The sequence below is a fragment of the Halyomorpha halys genome, unplaced genomic scaffold, assembly GCF_000696795.3.
Source record: "Halyomorpha halys isolate HHAL.00 unplaced genomic scaffold, Hhal_1.1 Scaffold40.1, whole genome shotgun sequence".
NCBI lineage: Eukaryota > Metazoa > Arthropoda > Insecta > Hemiptera > Pentatomidae > Halyomorpha > Halyomorpha halys.
This window is the reverse complement of record NW_027106400.1, coordinates 406292-428399: the sequence shown is the minus strand read 5'-3', so window position 1 is coordinate 428399 and position 22108 is coordinate 406292. Positions and strand designations below refer to the sequence as shown.

The window sequence follows — 22108 nt, the reverse complement described above, 5'->3', positions numbered from 1 at the left end:
TATATATATATAAATTATTGACTGTATCTTTCAAAATATGAGGATGGTCGGCAGGGTGCAGTCAAAAGGAAACCGAAATAGTTTACTATTTATTGCCAATGTTTTACCCCACTTTAAAGAGCTTCACCAGGGCTTAAAAGAACATAAAATAATAGACATTGTAGGATAAAAAGATACAAAAACAGTAAATTAAATTAAGGAACAAAAATAAGAAATAAAAATAGTCAATGATAAGTATATATACATATATTAAAACGAAGAAAAAAAAATCAAGTAAACGATCAGGTTTAAAATGAACGGAAGACATAATAACCCATAAAAATAGAATAGTAGATAGGAGAGAGAAAACCAAATTACACAATAAAATAAGGATAATTAAGGAAGTTGAGAATAAATAAATAATAATATTCTATTATCCTACAATGTCAAAATATTTTTAGTTGTTTTTGTATCTTTTTAACCCTGATGAAGCTCTACAAAGTGGGGCGAAACGTCGGAAATAAATAATTGTGAACTCATTTTTTTCTTCTTTTGACCGTTCCCACGACTGTCTTCATCGTATTTATAAAAATACGGTCATGCATTTATAAATTTAACACAAATTAATCCAAAAACACCACTACTGTATGCGGGTTTATTTATTTATTTTTTTTCGGAAAAATTATTAATTCAGGAAAAAATACATGTGAAATAACCAGAGCTTTGAGGAGCCGCAAACCCATTTACCAATTAACGATTCGCTGCCCTACCCTAACTACTCCAGCAGCCCTTATAGCTGCCGGGCGGTCATGGAGAAGAGGAAGAACTGAGATAAGCAGGGGTCCCCCGCGAAGAGACCGCAAAGAGAACAAAATTGGTCTATCAGTTCCACTAAGGTTACGGAACTATATAAAATACGAAATCGGGTTCCATTATGTCAACTTTTAAGGAAAACTTTAAGTGTAAAGGCAACTGCTGAGGAGAACATAAACAAATAATGCTGATGTGAGATGTGCAACCTGGTTGTGAGGGCTGATATTAAAATTGATTTATTTTAGCAACTGCCAAGTATAATACAACCTCACATTACACTATGACATAATTAAGTGCAACTTGAACGTAATTCCTGAGCGTGTTGGAGTAAAAGCTCATAGTGCTTTGCTCAAACGATGTGGGTTCGATTCTCACCTGGATAGGTCAATATATATTTCGCAGCGTCACCCAGAAATGAATCTTGACATCCTCACTCCCTGTGGCTGCATCAACGGAATCGAGGAATAAAAAAAAAAATAAAGTAATACTCTCTCTTCGTTTTACTCTATTCCAAAAATTTAATTGAGTTTAGATAGATTCATGAAAAACAAAACAAATTTATGATTGAATTAGCCATTGAATTTTATGAAAGAACGTACATTTATAAATATAAAATAATTTTGAAACTAAAATAAATTATAAAAAATACAATTAATATTCATTTGATTATCTATCGAACGATTTCCTCAAAAGTTCGCCAATGTTTCATTAATAGAAGGTATACAATCGATACCAGTATTTGTAATAGATTATCGAATAAATAAATAAAAACATTTTTTTTCTAACATCCTAATTACTATTTTTTTCTTTATCTCTTCAGGATTAGAGTAATCTGTCCAGATATATGGTAATCTATAGATCGACAAATAATAACTACATTTTTTTAATTTATTCTCAGGAGTTGATCCAATGAGCCACCAATACCTAGCCCAATGGTTCGCCTACTGGGTTGCCTTTAGCGGTCTTTAGTTATTATTTTACATATTTTTACTGAAATAAGTCGATTTAACAAAAATTTGGTAAAATTCAACGTTAATGTCAGCTTCGAAGAACTTCTCCTTTTTGAGCTTAACGGTTACAGATACAGATATTTCTTTCCCATCATAATCATATTTCCCAGATCCCCCATAAATCTATAACTGTACTTGAAGAATTTCATAATTCTATCCTCAGAATACTTGTCAGCTCCTAGTATCCTCTCTTCTTTTCTCCCATTTTGACTACGGTTCCTTGGTCTACGGAGGACTATTTGGTCAGCATCTAGAGTTAACACTAGGGGTATTCATGATCTTTGGTTTAACATGTTAAAGCGTGTTAAATGGAAAAACTCATGTTAAATCGAAAAAAAATTGCCTTCTTTTACCGTGGTACAACGAAATAACATTTAACAAGGCTGAGAGACTGTTACTTGGTCTGTTAAATGGAGAATGACGTCACACAATAGACCAGTTGAGATCGCCGCCATTTTTGTTGTGACAGCTCAGTTCTTTCGTGTGTTTGTGGTATTCATATCCCTGTTTTTAGTGATAAACTTGAGAAAAAAAAAACAGTAAAAAAAAACAATGTAATTTCATTCTACTATCTGAAAATTTGTAAATGCTCGTCAGATAAAAATCTCACTATATGAACCATGTAATTATTCTTAGGGGACATAAGTCCCAGAATTGAGTCATTTTTTAATTTCATTTTATAAGCTTAACTTTCACACAAATTCCACTTTTCACTCACTCTAGGCAGGTTGTAATTAATTACTTAAATCAAAACTGAAGTAAACAATAACATGAGGGTCTGGAAGGAAGGTTATAAACATAAAGGCTTATACAACAAGTTGCTGAGAAAATCCGCTAGGGGCTCTTATGCATTTAACGTTTAACATGACTTCAAATAGGACTGCTCACAATCCTATAATTATAACATTTAACATGGTAAAACATTTAACATTTAACACAACATCATGAATACCCCTACTGAAGAGACTCATGAATTGTTTCGTAAGATTTATGTTTGGGTTTCCAAGGCGCTCTCATGTCTCCCGCTGGTATACCGAGTTGAAGTGGCTCTATCTAACCTTTCGAAGGCAATACCTCCTTAGTGATTTCCTAGTCCAAGATTTAAACATTAAAAACCGACCTATATCCTAGATCTTCTCACTCTACGATCAACAACCCAGATCCCAACCGATCGATTTATATATGGCCTCCTTCTGGAATTCTCTTCCTGTCTCCATTCGTCAATCCTCATACATCCTTTTCTTTAAAGATCACTTATTTCTTCACCACCGCATCATTCTGTATATAGCCATTATTGATTATCATAATAAATTATAATTTAACCTAAGGTTTTTATGTAATTTCAAAATGTATACTGAAGCTTTTAAATGTCTGCCAGACAACTAACCTTAATTTGTGAACATTATATTTATTCTTAGGGGACATTTGTCCCAGAATAAAATTATTTTTTTATATTTAGATTCAGTGGTCCAAATAAATTTAAGGTGTACCTGAAAACATTAATTTAAGAAGCAAAATTGAGCCTAAATTGCCTACGTATTGTATTGGAGGTAGTTCGGTTTTACACCGGTAAAGACTGATTGCTTTCTGCTCTTCACCGAGGACAATAAACCGGATTTCATGGTTTTCGATTCGTGCCAGGGTGCAGCTATAAGAGAAGTGCTTTCTCTCTTTGGCTGCAGTAAGTGCACTTGGCTCTAAAGGCCTTAAAGAAGCCGTTAGGTTAGCTGCAAGCTGCAAGCTGCACCTTTCATAGAACTTTAGAAATAGCAGCACTATTAGTTAGTGCAAAAACCTCTACTTAATTACGTAGGATTGTACCAAGGAATGAGAACTCGACCTTTCCTCTCTAATCAGAATAGGGTGGCAAGGATAACTTCTTCTTATGTCAGGTTAGGGGTAAAAAAAATAAAAATAGAGATTCGGGCTCGGAGAAGTGCCTTCTACAACTAATTGGAGGTTTCTTCTTCCACTAAAATAATCTACTAAATAATCTTTAACGTATTTTTCCAACTTAATGCAGATTTGGGGAGTGTTTTCTGAAATTTGCACTTCCCCTTAATATTTTTGGAGAACATACCAATCTAAATAACTTGAAGAAGTTTGTCGGGGGGTGCGGTCAGCAAAGAACAACATAAATAAACAAAACCATATTTATTTATTTTATGCCGACGTTTCGACCTGAGTTTCAGGTCTTCATCAGGGGTTGTGGCGTGTAAAGGGGAAGGGAAGATGCTAACCCTATACTGACTATACCTGGTAAGTCAGTTAGCATCTTCCCTTCCCCTTTACACGACACAACCCCTGATGAAGACCTGAAACTCAGGTCGAAACGTCGGCATAAAATAAATAAATATGGTTTTGTTTATTTATGTTGTTCTTTGCTGACCGCACCCCCCGACAAACTTCTTCAAGCATTAATCTACGGTCAACTATCTACATCTCATTCTCAATCTAAATAACGTTTGTGAGCAAATTGAATATTATAACCTCTTAAAATAGGCCTGGGCTCTAACAGGTACCCTATAATGCCGAATTCAGATATTTAAACGGAAAGTCGTCTGTACAAATTATAGAAAAGATCTGGGATCAGAGGCTTGAAACATGGAGGAGAACTAGCAGGGAACTGCTTGCAGAGACTGGTAAGTCAATACCTCATGATATGAAGGCAAGGAGGTTAATATAAGCGAAGTAATCCATCAGGACGCCTCTACAACAACCAATGCCTGTTAAGTTGGCAAGAGACCACGTGGGAGGGGGAGGGCAAAAACGAGATGGATAGACAGGAAAGCAGTAGCTCAAGACAGGCGTGGAGCAAGCTCGTTCCTAAGTCCTATCTACAAGATTTGTTGAACAACTAAAACAAAACTTCAAAAGACGTCGTCGGAGTGAGTTGCTCAGTGGTAAAGCACTTCAATTCGAGTTCGGATCCCTGTTAGTTTGAGAGCCACCCAGCCTCATGAAGTGGGTAACCTTAATTGGGTAAAAATCTGCCAGTTGAGCATGATTCTGACCAAATCACCTCCTTGTTTATTATTTATTTATTTATCATCCTACCCTGCCTATTAAGCAATACGGGTGTTCGCAGCAGTGGGTACAACTCATTGCAGCATATGTCAAACATTTACATAGTTGTGCACACAGCTTGCTATTGCTTTAAAATAAATCTTGCTCTCCTCCTGAGGCCTTGCTGGTGTAGTTTATTCTCTCCTGCCCAGGGAGAAGTGAGTAGAGCCCACAGCCTCCTTCCACCCGTACACGAAGGTCTTGTAGTGCGGGTAGTTTTCTTTTTTCATTAGCTCAGGAAGATCGCTGTCAATCAGAACATCAACAACAGAGTCCTGTTTCCCTCACCATCTTGGCTCTCAGTGCTTCATAGGCGGTACAGGCAAGTAAGACGTGCTCGGCTGTCTCAGGAACCTGACAAATTGGGCATAGATGATTAATGTTTATGCCATGTACGGAGAGTTTAGCTCGGAAACTCCCATGCCCCGTGAGGAACTGTGAGATCAAGAAGTCGGGGAGGACCCACGTTGATTCACCTCCTTGCACAACCTTCGATCTTTCCTTACAAATTACTGCTCCTCTGACCAGGTTGTAGAGGTATAGATTTATTATTTTTTTTAACCTCTTCAAATACATATGGTTTCACCCCAATTTTCGCGGTTTAAAGTAGGTTCTCAATTTTCCCATATTTTTTTTAATCAGACTTAATTACACCACTTCTGTTATTTCTGAAAATTTTAAAATAATCTTATAGCTAAATCGTTGACTGTTCCCATAACACCGAATCAACAAACTGTTCTATGAATTTAATAAATTTTTTTTAATATCTTTTCTTTCAAGCAAAGGTAGTAAAAAATATTGTACGTGACTGAGTGAGAGAAAATATATAATGGAGTGATTCATCGTTAGCGAAGATAAAACAGAGTTGAAATCCTTTGTGCTCCCTCTTTTACTGGGATCGTTATAGTCGCTCTTTGTGTTTCTTAAAGTTAGTTTTTATTATTAATGAACGAGCTACGGACCTGTACCTGGTTACTCTGAGATCATGAAATTTCAACCGGGTTAGGCGAATGTTCTATTGATATTGCTATATTTTTAATTGCACCTCTATCAATAATGTTTGATCAGTGAATGATTTCTTTAAGAGAAATTAGTACTTGAATTTACCATTTTCCTTATTTCGAAAATACCTTCTCAGAAATATCAGGGATTCTTAAGGATGAGAGATTAAGAACTAATTGGTTTTGGAGTGAAAAAAATTATATCTATTCCATACCAAATCTGCAACGAATGTGATTTTGAGGTCTTTATGGATGAGTTTATTTGTGACGTAATAAGGAGCATCAAGGATTTTACGGAGGATTTCGTATTGTATGAATTCGATACAGGCGGAAATATGAAATTTCGGAAAATGTAACATCACTTTTTCCTCTGCTGTTATCTATCCTGTTAACATAATAATTCTATATCTGTTTTGTTTTTTACTTTTAATTGTCTTGTATCCAGAGTGTGTCTATAGACACAGGGAAACCTTAGAAAATCAGGAAATTTAATTTTTCTGGAAAAATTATTGATTTTCGTTAAACTTATTTCAACTAATTTTCCGAAAATTTACCTCATAAAAATAATAAATAAGAAAAAGTATGGGTTCTGATGAGTTTGACGATTTTTTTTCTTTTTTTTTTAAATTTTCAAAAACTTTATTTATTGATAGATATTACGATCTGCCACAGCGTTGTGGGCAATAGTTAGTACAGATAACTGACCACATTCATACTAAAATAAATAAAAAAAAGTACATAAAAATAAATAAAATCTCTCTTCAAATATATACAAACAAAATTTGTATGAAAAAATAAATTAATAATATAAAATAATCTCTAGTCACATTTACACTCCTATATACAATATTTACACAATCGACCTGAGAATCCCAGCGCATCCCTCTCGTCGGAGGCTGAGCAAGTGCGCTAAAGCCGCAAACACTCAACTTGAGTGGAGAATCTGACCATTGTCAGAACTCCAATCGTCCATTTTTATTTTAATAAGTCTCTTGGTCACTGCCGTTTCAACCTTCTAGGTGGGCTGTAGGGATGGGTGGAACTAGATAAGGATTGAACCAAAAGATTAGGATGGATAGAAAGGTTTATATAGAATTTATATGGACTTTTGTCGGCTGTTACGTTCGAATTATTATTTATTATTAAAAGGAACAGAATAAAAATAGGCTAAATTAAAGGAAACCTAAGCATCAGCAACGTAGATTGTAGATGATAAAAATTCATATAAATAGTAATACATAACCTAATAATCATATTACTCATAAGGTATACGATCATATTAGTTGTATTAATCAACTTATATGTTTGTGCTATGTTCCATTAAGAATAAGCTGATAAAATTAATTAACAAGATTTGAAACAATGTGTGGAACAATACCTAATCGATAAAATTTTAAACAAGAATTGATTATTGATTCCAAAGGTTGAAGAAATTGTTTAATTAATTAATATGGAGAGCTCAAATATGTATCTATTGGCAGTTCTAGAGCAATGCGAAATGAAACCAAACGTGTGAATGCAGCATAAAGGCCTTATAGTACAATAGCCCAAGAGGAGAGAGAAAAAAGGCAGTTTTCTCACCCCAATTTTTGATTACTTAATTGAAAACTAGGTATAATTAATAGTCAAAATTGATGAGTCTGCCAAGTAAAGGTAGGGGGAATAAAAAATGGCGGCTGTTTCAAGGGATAAAAAAAAAAATATTATTTTTCAATTGGAGCTCTATATCTTAAAATGTAGGAACAACACAAGAAAACCTAAGCGGAACATTATTTAAAGAAGAGCTAATTTGCTAAAATATGAGCCCTAATAGAGTTATTTACTTTAAATAGTTTTCGAGATATAGCTTTTTAAAAAGCAACATTTCATAAAAATGTTCTATGGGACGTACTGAAAGATCAATAGTTGATGAATTTATTTTGAAAAATTTATATTTCAAAATCCATTTGACCTACAGATGTCTGTTAGCACTCAAATTAAAGCTAGTTTAATGAGCTATAATGTAGTTTTTTTTTATGTTTATCTTCGTGGGAGTAATAGTTTACATGAAATTTGCTAAAATAAACTGATTTATAGTTGTTCGGCATACGATATCTGTACGTCACATAGTTCCTGAGATATAGATTTCTCAAAATAAATGAACTAACTTAATTAACTAAGCTTTCTGTACATTTTTAAGAAATTTTGCTTTTTAAAAAGCTGTATCTCGAGAACTATTGAACGTAAATAGCTCTTTTAGGGCTAATATTTCAGAAAATTTATTCTTCTTTAAATAATGTTTTCGTAGATTTTCTAGTGTTGTTGGTAATTTTTAAGATATAGAGCTCCGAATGAAAAATTCGCCCTTTTTTATTCCCCCTACCTATACTTGCCAGATTCATCAGTTTTGACTAGTAATTATACATAGTTTTCATTAAAGTAATAAAAAATTGGGGTGAGATAACTGCCTTTTTTTTTTTCTTCCCGGCTCTTGTACTATTTGATTTATGTCCAAAAACCGATAAACGATGGATTTGCCGCTAATTTAGGCCAATTCAAATAACCCATCTACACGCTTGCGAATTTACCATTGTTTGGCAAAAGTGAGGTGGGATTTTTAAATCAACAAGTTATCAAACCTTTCGGTATAACCTTCACTATCACTTTGATATCAACATTCTCGTGCTATTTAAAATTTTATATTCTTAAGAAACAAAAAATAAAAAAAAAACACATACTGTTAGAATTCCTTTTTTATGATTATATCTAAGATAATATTGAAATAATGTTTATATAAGAGATATTTGGTGGCGTCTTTGGCGTTCTTGGAGTCATGTGGTTAAGGTTATCCGCTTAAACATATGGATTACGTCTCAAAGCTAGTACGGTATAAGTTTGTGTTTGTTGACAATTAATTCGTCGCGGATTTCATTTGGAGTAATTACGGGTTTTTTTTTTCCTTTTCGTCATTTTTACCTTATTTGAGTTTCCGTCCAACAGAGGTGAAGTGAATCCAAAATGCCTGCAGTAAGGTTGAAGTCTTTCGTGTACAAGAAAATTGTAAGGTGAGGTTACATATTATTGTTCAAGTCCATTTATCAAATGTTTACGTTTTTAAATAATTATTGAATTGAAGTATTTTCAAAGATGTTGATGTTTTCCAATCTTGAATTACTTAAGTATTCTGCCCTGTTTAGATCTAGGTTAAGGTACTTCTGATCCCTCTTAGTTAGGTTTCTCTATATCCTCTTAAAGCTTTATTTTTCTCAAATTTTCTCTTCATGATTTCGCTAAAGTACTTTTCTTTAAATTAGGTGTATATTTTCATTACTTTCTTCATAATTAAATAGTTTTTGTTTAATCAATCCATTCTGTGATACTAAAATTGCATCTCTTTGGTAGATCGATCTGAATGCAGGTTGGAGGATAGAACTTGAGTAGTTTTCGCTCACAAAATCCTCTCCTATCTTTATTTGTAACAGATGTTTGCCTTTAGATGTACTTTTGCTGGCCTTGCTTAAGATTTCTATGAAGTTGCTATTTTCAGTATTTTTTCTCTTCCGTTTAGTTATATGAGAATTTTATTTATTAGTTAACCATTCTTTTTTCATTATCTTTTCCTATATTCTTCAATATTCCTTTGTTTATGTTGAAATAATTTCACCCTGCTTTAGAATTTCCGTGATGTCCAAAGTGCAGTCTTAAGAATCCAGGTCATTGTTATAATTTTCGAAATCACAATAAACTTCTTTTTTTTTTTAATTTTTTTTTATATATCTGCGATTCGGCAAGTTTTTTCGACAATATAACCTTTAACTATTTCTGCTTAAAATATTTCTTTAGTTTCGATTCGTATTATACTTCATCTTGAGTCCCAAAGCTTCTTAGATGTTGACTGCCATTTCGGAAGTGGAGAATGGTAAATCATGCTTTTATATTTTTCGTTAAACCTTTGCCACGTATGAAAAGAATTTCTCGTTTAACTCTCTGTATGGTATTGAAATATCTGATAATCCATTGGTTACATGTGTTGTTGATCACATGATTAGTATGAATTAAACTTCAACGGCCCTTCCATAATAATTATCGATATTGAAATTCCTTAGTAGAATATCTTTTTTTCATTTTTATAAATATTTAGTTTTTTTTTAACCTCAACTATATTTTTGATTTTCATATTAATTTTTTTTTAAATATCGGACTATGGATGGCATTTGACAATGACTTTTGCAGTTTGGAAAAAATTGTGCTTTTTAAATCATTATTTTATTTCCTAAATATATTATATCAAACATTCATTATTAATGGATGATTCTCCTTATCTTCTTTGAATCTTTCCATATGCCCTATTGGATTTATCACACAAATAAAAATATCTTTTCTGATACTTTTACTATTTGCTTATAGATTTTGGTTTTCTCTCAAAAAAAGAAACAAATATATTTGAGATGCTATCTTATATCATTCTTAATTTGTTGATACTTATTAATTTTATGTAGCCTTTTTAATTCAAGTTGTTAATAGATTATTAATTAAATGGACATCCTGCTGATTTCATTCATTTTTGGAATATTTTTTTTACTTATAGGGAGCTGGGTGCGGGGTAGCTCAGCGAGTAAGACACTGTGGTATTATCTTTGGGACCCTGATTTGAATCCGGCTATGGCAGATGAATGTTTATTTTTTTACTGTTAACCCTGTGGGTTTGAGAGCCCTCCTGGAGCACACCCAGTCTCTATAAAGTGAATACTATTAGTTGAGCGTGATCATAAACAAATCACCTTCCTGCACAACCGTTAATCAATAAACAGTTCTTCCTGACAAAGTAACGATAAATTCCGGGGGTTATTTATAGGCAACCAACCTATTCTAAGCTTGGTGGTGGGTCGAGTTTTCATTGCTTGGGACCACCACAAAATAAAAGTGGATTCCTCAGGCTGGATTCGAACCGTTGCAGTCGTGTGGCAGTCGCTTAAATCCCTGAGCTACAAACGGCCCTTCATTTTTTATTTTCACACCAAAAAATATGACTTTCTTTTATTTATACTAAGGAAACTTAAGTGTAAATTCGAAAAATTTCCGACTTTGCGGTATCCTTCAAGAACCAATGTTGAGTCCTGTATTATTTATCTTATGTTTGTTTGTTAATTGTTTATTAACTGTGACTAATATTATATTTGTTTTTTCCACAGGGGCTCGGAGGAGCTGAGCAGCAGTTTCGATAGATCTAGTCATTTCTACGATCGGGAGGGGGCGGGGGGCTACATCCGCAGGAGCGGGAGCTACCATTCCCAAGGGGAGTCGCTTTCGAGGAATCGAACCCGCGACAGGACGGCCTACAGGAACGGCCCGTACACACCCATCATTGAGAGGTGAGTCAAAAGTCTTGTTAGATGAAGAGAGGGTGGCCGGTACTGAACAGAAATCGGACCGGAGATCCGCTTCGTCTCAAATAGTTTTTGCTATAGTTTAAAAGTAGGGAGTACAAGAATTTAAGTTATTTATCCCTATTTTTTTAATGGCTGGATCAACTTTATTTTACACTAATTAAGATAATAAATAATGAATATTCCAGCTAAAGGAAAAAGAAGGATTCTATTCATGAATACCCCTTCCACGAAATGCAGTTCTAATATTCAGCGACTGGAATCAAACCGGCATACGTTTCTAACTTCAGCGTGTCGCGCGTTCCAGCACCCTCTGCAATTTTTTATGAATTTTTACAACTAACTCTACCTTACGGTTGCATAAGCCATGGTGTATTACTGTCTAAGGAAATGCTTAATCTATCATATACTGATCTAAAAAAAAAAAAAAAAAGTAGGATATACTTTCGAATTAAATAATTCGAGAAGTGGAAAGCATTTAATCTATTTTTTTAAATTGTGAAAATTTGAGGAATTTAATTTAATTGATTTAAAACATTTGAGGAATTGTATCTCAAAACCATTGAATCTAGATAGACCATTTTAGACTCATATTTTAGAAAATTTAAATTAATTAATAAATGTATAGATCCAATATTTGTCGAAAAATCAAATTTCGGAGTTCTTTCAGTTTTATAATTATAAAAACCATACAATAAGCTTGCTCCAATTCAAGTCATAAATATCATAAAGAATGCGGGGTACAGAATTTGGATTGCATAACTATACTGTTCATTGATGATAGTTTTGACTCGCTTTGGTACCGACCAATTGTTTTTTAAATATTAGAAGAAAATATTTGACCGTATGAAGTAGATTGTAGGAGATAGTCCGGGTGGCGGTCAATAAAGGTAATAGTAATCAAAGTAGTAAAAGAAAACTATTTATTTTAAACGTTTCGCCCCGCTTTTCAGAGATTCGTCAGGGCTAAATGAAAACAAGTGTGCAATGTTAGTGTAAGAAGTGACTGAACATTAGAATATAAATAACAAAGAAATTAAGAAAATATGCAAAAACAAATATTCAATTTTTTTTTTTAAATAAAAATAATAATCCTAAGTTAAGGGACTATAAGTATAGGTGGATAGAAAATCAATTACTAATAAATACAGTCAGATGTGATAGAATTATAAATAAAGAGCTAGAGTAATAAAATGTAGAACAATAAAAGTAATCTGATCATCTAATTTGTCTGATATTACAATAGACAATATTTCGCATTTGTATAGTATTCATTGTGTATATTTTTTTAAAGTTTTGCATCATCTGCCAGTGCTTTTGTTTGACGTAACCAGGTCACAGAGCTTACGGCGGATATCATATTACCTCCTCCAGTGGCCTCCAGGAACCGATCGCTCTCTGGAGATAGCAGGGTCTCCTTAGAGGAGGAGGAAAAAAAAATGCAATAAAGATCCTTGGCTTGGCGACCTCTATGCTCGAGTTGAAAACAAAAAAGAACAACTTGATTCGACCTCGATAGTATCGATACTCAGCCAAGTCGATTTTCGGAGGGGGGAGGGTCAATATCGATAAGAGTTGCTAGAGTTTTATGAAATATCTCGTGTTCCTTGAGGAAAAACATGCCGATCTTTATCCTCTTATTTTAGGATTGGGTAGTAAATATGGCAGTAAATTTTACATGATTTTTAATCTCGTTTTATTCTTCTGTTTATATATTTATTTTACCATGCAATTGTAACATTTTCTTTATTTATATTTATTTTATTAAAAAGTAGTTAATGATAGCTGTTCCAATTAAAACACAGGTTTCCAATCAGCATGTGTGTCCGGCTATAGATATTTTTGTGAGGATTTAGTGTTATAACAATTTTATTAATTTCTGCTTTGTTGCTAGCTGAAAGATTCATTAAGATTTTTAAGTAATAAAAGTAACCCGAAATGCACTTTTAAGCTACTTAATTTTCAAAAACCTTTTAGAGCAAAATAACAAAGTTACACATTTATAAAAAAAATTATATGTCTCAGTAATATCTGATAAAGATTCTAGAACAAAAGCTGAATTCATGTGCTATGTATTAATATTCCTATGAATTTTAATCTATATTTCTTACTATGCCGTTATTTGCATTTCCTTTAATTTCAACTATTTTAAATTTGCATTGGGAAAATATAGTTGACCGTATAAAGCAGATTGTAGTAACATAGTCCGGGTGGCGGTCAATAAAGGTATCAAAATTGTAAAAGAAAACTATTTATTGTTAACTGACGTTTCGCCCCACTTTGCCGGGCTTCATCAGAGCTAAATGAAAAACATTATAAGAATTGACAAAACACTGAAATAAAATAAGTATCTCACCTGGGTTCTGTTTCACAATGAAAGCTAATAGTATTAGTTCATAGTACAAGTGTAGCAACTAGTGTGATAATAATACTAATACTTACTTTTTTCATGATATGGACATAAGTAAATAAATAAGTTGAAAGCAGAGAAAGAACAGCAGAACTATGTGTGCAAAAGTTTAATAATAAAAAAGAAATATATGTACACAGAATGAAAAGGGAAAAAAAAAATTCTTATCAATTAATAAAAAATTAAGACTTATAGGTTGACTTAACCTTAACTTAAATGCTTAACCTTAATAACTATATTTACATTATTATTCTCTTATCCAGGACATGCTGAAGAAACCTCACTGCACTATATCCCCACTTGTAGTGGTAATGACCGTCCATTGAAGTAGAATGCCATAATTTTGAAAAACAAAACATATAATATGACATTTCTCATATGGTGATATTCCGGTTCAAACCGTAAAGACAGAGGGCCTTTAAACTATTACCACTTCACATTGAACAATCGTAACGTGTTCCAAAATCAAACTGTCACCTTCACCAAAAAACAAAACCCACTCGTCTAAAACATATCGCTCGTGTTTTGTTTTCACCATGACAACCGTAACACCTCTTGTCTACACAGATCTAGCCAGTGTTTTTATTTCACCATGGCAACCATAACATGTAGGGCAGGTTCGCTGACCAAAATATGTTATATTTTATACTGTTTGTTGTATTAAACATGTTCAAAAGTATTTTGCTTCACAGATCTAGGTTTAAAAACGATATTAAGCGAATTTAGTTTTTTGTAATTTGCATGGTGCTATTAGGGATGCATTTTCTATTTAATTCTTTTTATTTTCGAGTGTTCATCGGACGTTGTGTATCGTATTGAAGGTGTTGAATACTTCATTAAGGGGTCGACTATAGCCCTCCCGATTGGTCAAGAAGGGAATGGAAGGACAGTTATGGTACACTGAAGAGCGGTACCGTTGCGTCACGATGAGGAAGACTTGGCCCGCTTCGGTCAAGATAATGACGCGGTCCGGGCGTGGCAATTAGTTGGGACCCGCACTGATTGGTCTTAGGGCTTCAAAGGTTGGTTATCTTAGTATGCAGCGTCAATTGGTAGTAGTTCTTTCTCGGCCATGTCATAACTACAAAGTTCAATCATCTAATAGGGTGTTTTGAAGGAAAAAAAAAATCATAGAGGTGTTTTTCTCAACGAGTCTATGTATCCCAAAACCAGCTTTTTCACATTACTCTACTAAATTAAGCATTTTCCTTAAGATTTATTTATGATTCTATATGAAATTTTTTTATAAAATTAGATTTCTCAAAAGAAGATGTTCTAGTTGGCGGTCAAAAAAAGGTACCCAAAATAGCAGAAAAAAATATATATTACCATAGCCAAGGTTTCGTCCCACGTTGCAGGACATCAGCAGGGCTAAAAGAGAAAAAAATACAAATATTGTAAATTTAAGGTAAAAATAAGTATACTTATTACATTTTTAATTAAATTTCTAATAGAGTGTTAATAGCTGGCCGTAGATAGATATGAGGAGAAGATAGTCAGGGATGCGATCATCAAAGATACACAAATAAACAAAACTTATTTTTGTGCCGACGTTTCGACTTGAATTTCCAGCCTTCCTCAGGCCCGCTGAGGCAGGGATTCTCTCTAAAGTGAGCGGGAACTTAGTCCTAAACTAAGTTAGGACCCATTAACTTTAGGCAGAATCTCTACCTAAGCGACCCTTATAAGGCTTGAAATTGAGGTCGAAACGTCGGCACGAATGAATTAGTTATGGTTATATTTAAATTTCTGTAAATAAAATTCTCATAATTACTTTCTTGTTCTCATTTAGTTCAGATGAAGCGAAACGTCGGTAGCTAATAAATAGTTTTCTCTACTTCTCTTGAACGCCGCTGAACCATGTAACAAGGAATTTAATTTTGTATGAAATTTGGTCTACTATTATTTAATACATAATGTTTTTATTCGAGTAATATTTAATTTTCTAATTGTATGTGAAGAATTTAAAAAGATTCCAAAATTTTGGCATGTGCGAAGTTGGTGGCAACAATAATTTTCCGTCTCTTTTTATTGAACCTTCGCTCTCAATAATTGATTGTTGATATTTAATTAACCTGTCAATTTTAATAAACTTGTATATATATTTTTTCTATGCATTTTGTAAAGATAGATACTGCCATACAATGCGTCCTTTCCATGTATTTTACTGTTTTCCTGTTCTGGGTATTTTGACAGATTTTCCGTTCGGTTTTCCCGCCGGGGTTCAGCATCATTTATTCCCTGAACTGCCCAATTATTTTTTTAAAATGAGTTTGAGGAAAATTCTATTAGATGTCATTATTATCATTCTGAATAGAGAATTGGCAATGTGGCATTGATTTGGTCCATACTACAATGTGTACCAGGTAACTAAGAGCCCATTCCCTCGGTAGTTTTAGTAACTTCGTTCGTTCTATTTTAGGGGTATTCATGATGTGTTAAACGTTAAATGTTTTACCACGTTAAATGCTATACGTATAGGATTGTGAGCAGCCCTATTTAAAGTAACGTTAAATGTTAAATGCATAATAGCTCTTAGCGGATTTTCTGAGCAACTTATTTTATAACCTTTCCTTCCAAAACTTCCTGTCATTGTTTACTTCTAAGTTTTGATTAAAACAATTTATTATAACATGCCTAAATTGAGTGAAAAGTTGAAGTTATGTGAAAGAGTGTCTTGTTGATGTTCTAACTTGTGAGGAAAAGAGTCAAGATGAGCTAATCAACAAATGTTAGTACATTATTATTATTGTCATCCATTCATTTATTAGTTATAAAAACATTCAAAACAATACAAACACAAACTACGACCGTGTAACCTAACACTATGGTGACGAGCTCAGCTGATCTGTTGCGTTACGTCATTCTCCAATTAACAGACTCTTAACCATGTTATATGTGTTATCGTTTTAACATGGTAAAAGAAGGAAACTTGCTTGGTCGTCAACACCGTGTTTTATTTATTGTAAATCCACTATTTTTGGTATATACAAACATATTTTCTATCTCCGGGAGATTAAACGTTTTCCGTTTGTTGCTGCGAAATGAAACTTTTTTCAGTATTATTATGCTCGTAGTCTCTCTCTGGTGAATAAATAAATAACATTCTAATAATTGTCGCAGCCTTTACGATTATGAAAACTGTGACACTTGTCGAGGTTGTACTGTCGTACTATCAGGTTTTGCGTTATATTTAAGAGTACCTGTTGTTTCACATCTAGACGTCTTGACAGTGAATTTCCCCGTAAACCCTTTCCACAGCTATCTGATTTATAACTTTCTTGTTTAACCCTGTTAGTGCCGGTGCCGATATATCAGCCCGCGCCTTGTAGCGGTTTACCATTCGCATTGCGTGAGACCTCTCAAAATAAATTTATAATACGTTATAAATGGTCTAATTTTATGAAAAGAAAATTTAAAAAAATAAATAAATAAATAGTTTTTTACTATCGTAAAAAAAATGTTTCAGAATGGATCAACCGTCCGGTCCTTACTATATACCTTGGAATAAAAATTATTCTTTATTTTATTTACATAATATTATTTATTTTGTTACAAAATATATTTTAAATGCAAATTATATACTGAAGACTTTTCATATGTGCAAATACGTTTTGGTAATTGAGAACTCAAATTTTATTTTCTTCATCATCATTTACACCTTTATTATTTATATAATTTTTAATGAATATAGAAAAAAATAGTTTCATTGTTTTATTCTACATTTCGTCATTGATACACACTGTTTTTTTTTAATTATGTAAATATTGTGTTTTGTTTAGTTTTATGAGCCTTTTTCTAAACCCTAAATAGGTCTGTTATCTTCCCATAGGCGCCTCTTTTTCGCCCTGTACTAAAATGGTTAAGCTTTGTTATGAACTTTGCTGTTTATTTTATTTCATCGTCAGTTTTTATTATTATTCATTAACCCCAAGACTGACTTTAAGCGAGCTTAAGTGTGAATAAAATCACTGTCGTACTGTCACACTGTTGATATTGTTTTAACACGAGAGGAAACTGTCATCGTGAAATAGCCTCGTGTAAATTATTTTTTATTTTATAAATCTTTATGTTAAGGATATTTTCGGATGAAAGCTCCTTAAAGCCCTCGCTGCGTGAAACCTCTGGGAATGTTTCACATAGCTATTGTTATTGTAGCGTTGAGAAATTGTATGAGAGCCAGTTGAAGAAGGTTCTCATAAGATCTTGTAGCTTATCATCATTTTGCGCCTGTTTCTATATATACTTTTTTTATAAGAATATAGAGTCATCAATTGGTAAAAATATGTTTTTCCTGATCGCGAATTATATTTTTTGTGTACAAACTAAAATATAATGATACTAGGAGACCTGGCAATGCTTCGCTATTGCTATATTTGAGAATGTATAATACATTAATGGATCTATAACACTATCGAAACTTTGATATCAATTAATATATAGATGAACTGATAAAACTATAGCAACATAAATGATAACAACTAACTTCGCTGTATAATCGTTAATACTCGTCCGATTTAGTTGATTTTCATCTTATTCTTTTAGACAATTTGATTATGATATTATCATGAATATATTACATAAAATATGAACAGTTTTATATAAGAACCCTCATTGTGCTTCAGTAGGGGTATTCATGATATTGTGTTAAATGTAAAATGTTTTACCATGTTAAATGTTATAACTATAGCATTTTGAGCAGCCTATTTAAAGTCATGTTAAATGATAAATACATAAGAGCTCCTAGCGGATTTTCTGAGCAACTTGCTTAGTAACCTTTCCTTCCAAAACTTTGTTTACTTCTAAGTTTTGATTAAAGTAATTTATTTCAACATGCCTAAAATAAGTGAAAAGTAGAAGCGTAAAAGTTTGGCAACTGATTATATTTTTTTAAAAAGTCCAAAACACAAGACAAAAGAAAAAAAAAGCAAAACACAAATCACGCAAGTAACCTAACACGACAAATAAAACGGTGACAAGCTCAGCTGGTCTGTTAAGTGACGTCATTCTCCATTTAGCAGACCTAGTAACAGACTTTCAGCCATGTTACATGTCATATCGTTTTAACATGGTAAAAGAAGGAAATATTTCTCCATTTAAAATAAGTTTTTCCATTTAACACGCTTTAACATGTTAAACTAAAGATCATGAATACCCCTAGTATTGAAACATTTCTGAAGCACTGGCCTATCAAAGTGTGGTAAAATATTTTTTTGGAGTGAAACAAAGTTTATATTAGTTTTTAGAACTTAAAAAAAAAAAACCTTAAATAATAATTTTCGAAAAAAATGGAAAATAATATTTTTTAGCCCAAAATTTTCGCCTTTGATTTCTTTTGGATACAAACTAGATCTATTTAAACAAATTAGAACCATAGATATAAAATTTAATGTTTTTCTTCATTTGAATGGTCTTACAAGGGCATTCAATCTAACTTTTGTTAATGCAAGTTAAGAGAACAAGCTGAGAAGTTCCTCCAATTAAATCAAGATGAAAAATTTCTAATTTTTAATTTCTTTTGAAATATGGTATTTGACGGTTTCAGAGAATAAAATAAAAGAAACGAATCTGAATTCTTTTTTCTAAAAAAATAGTTTGTTGACCTGATTTATTAAAATCCTCATTGTGTTTTATAAAATTTTAGTTAATAAAAATTAATTTAACAGAATCAGTAATATTTTTTTCTTATTATTCAGAAAAAGACAATTCGATTTGAAAATAATTAATATGAAAAAATGTATAGTCTTTGAGCTACACACCAAAAATTGTTGATTTTTTTTAATGACCTTTTATTACCGAGAAAATCTGGCCATTAAGATATAATGTATCAAAAAGCCCCATCAAAATCGGATGAACGGTACGGCAGAGCATAAAGTACCAACAAACAAATATCGATTTTCATATATTAGATAGTTTCAAAAAAACTCGACTACTCTGTTATAAGATTGTTTAAAGTAATTTATAATTATTTCATATATTTTGTGCCTGAATTTAATAAATAAGGCTTATTTGGGGCTCTTTGGTAACGACCTTGTATATCCCCGACCTACTAGTTGGGTTTGCCGAATCAATATGTCGATTTGGCCAAAGCAAACGTTTGCTCTGTTTGTGAGGACCACAAATTAGTTATGAAGGGGGAGAGACCCTATGTATTGAAGCATGGTAATAGTTTTATGATATAGGGGGTATCGATTAATTTTACTGCCACTGTTTTATAATAAAGTACTGTTGTTATTTGAAGTAATTATTTTATTATACCTACGAATAACAAGTGATCAAATATTATGTTTTATTATGTAAAAGATAAAACTTTATTTATTGTAGAATATTAATTAAAGCTGCCTTTATCGAAGGTTCTTAGTGTTCATTGATAGGGTCAGGGGGTTCATTACTTAGTAAGAAGGTACTGTTTTGTGATCTGCGGTTTTTCAAGGAGGTGATTTGTTCTTGATCACGCTCTACTGCTCCACTTTGAAAGGCCAGGTGGACTCCTCATGGCTCCTTAACCCACAGGGTTGACTCCTTGTAATAGTATGCGGTGTGTGTGACTGAGGCACTTCGCTCCCCATTCCATTTATATACAGAATAAAATAAAATAGAATAATAATATTAATAAAGAAATATTACAGTTGTAAAAATATCAATATAATATATATAATAATAATTAAATAATAGCAAAATGATATTAACATAAGGTAGCAGACAGTCAGATTTTTTTATTCAATTTTTGCATTGTGCATGTTTTAAAAAAGTGAAACCTTAAAATTGGTCGGGGTTGCGGTCAGCAAATAAATAAGAAATTATACGTTTCGACCTGAATTTCAGGCCTTCATCAGGGATGCTCCAGTAGATTTTCTGACTAAAAAAATTGTCTACAGACAGATAAAGTCTTGAAGAAAGTTATTAAAAAAAAAAAAGTATGATGATGCTATCAATACTTTTGAAAATTTAATGACTTCAAGTCCGTGGTAGCTTTGTCCTTAAACATTTAATAAGAAATTTTCAATTTATTATTCCAGAGCTAAAAACTAAATAAATAAAAATCAGCTATTGATATCGCAATATTATGTTTTATTAAAAAAGTGAAAGTATAGACGCTGGAGAAGAATATGTCGGAACTTTTAATCGCTCATAATTGAGAGATAGGCCGTTACGGTACAAACTTGAAGGACTCCCTTAATGCCTGCGAGCTTATAAACAATTAACTGTCTCTATAATAATGTTAATTTATATCTCCCATGATGTTTTACAACCGTCAGTTTTATTTACTGCTAAACGTCACCAGTTACGGAGTGCGAAATGTCCCGGTATGTTCCTCGACGGAGGAATGTTCTATACTATGTTCCTAACCTATGTTTAATGAGCTATAAAGTAGTTTATGATGTTTATTTTCGTAGGAGTAGTAATTTTCATGAAATTTGCTAAAATAAATTGATTTATAGTTGTTCGGACAAATTTTCATTTGCCAAATTTATATTCATATGTGAAAGTCATAACTACTGCTCCTACAAAGATATAATTTATAAAATATTTTATAGTAAATTTAACTAGCTTTAATTTGAGTGCAAACAGACATCAGTTCGTCCAATATATGAAATAATGAAATAAAGTTTTTCATATCAAACTTATTGTCCCAACAGATATAAATCAATTTATTTTAGCAAATAGCATGAAAACTACTATTCCTACGAAGGTAAAGGTCATAAACTACTTTATAGTTCATTAAACTAGCTTTAATTGCTAATAGACATCTGTACGTCGAATGGTTATTCAGATATAGATTTCTCAAAATAGATACACTAACTACTGATATTTCAGTAGATTTTTAAGAAATTTTGCTTTTTAAAAGGCTATATCTCGAGAACTATTGGGCGTAAATAGCTCTTTCAGGGCTAATATTTCAGCAAATTTACTCTTCTTTAAATAATGTTCTCTTAGATTTTCTAGTGCTGTTGGTAGTTTTTAAGGTTTTTAAAACAGCCGCCATTTTTTATTCCCCCTTCCTATACTTGGCAGACTCATCAGTTTTGACTATTAATTATACATAGTTTTCATTAAAGTAATAAAAAATTGGTGTGAGATAACTGCCTCATTTCTTCCCGGTTCTTGTACTGTAACGTGTTATCACTTCATGTATATTCTTCCTCCAATCTAGCAATATATATTAGATGGGACTTCCTTCCCTATTTAGGAGACTGGGATGAACAAGGACCTCCTATTGGGGTATTATGGTGACACTGGTGTTGGTAGCATATGGCTAGCACATGTTGGGCACCAGAGGCATCGACTACCATATCCCACATCACAGTCACATTTGATGCATCTTCCCAACCAACTTGTATTAATGAATTTTCCTAACCTTCAGATTCATTAATTACTAACTATATTTTAAGATTGTATATTTAAAAATTATATCGATTCTGTGTAAATACTTTGTTTTAAATTTTGTCTTTTAAACTTTCA

The 22108-nt window shown here is 32.6% G+C and overlaps 1 protein-coding gene across 7 annotated transcripts in view; it reads left to right on the top strand.

Moving 5' to 3' along the window:
* spen (split ends) overlaps positions 1 to 22108 on the top strand; it is a 415150-nt gene that overhangs the window by 339161 nt on the left and 53881 nt on the right. For all 7 annotated transcript variants that reach the window (XM_024364281.2, XM_024364280.2, XM_024364279.2 and 4 more), the window contains exon 3: positions 11041 to 11220. In XM_024364281.2, coding sequence (XP_024220049.1) covers positions 11041 to 11220 — 180 coding nt within the window. The remainder of the gene's footprint in view (positions 1 to 11040; positions 11221 to 22108) is intronic.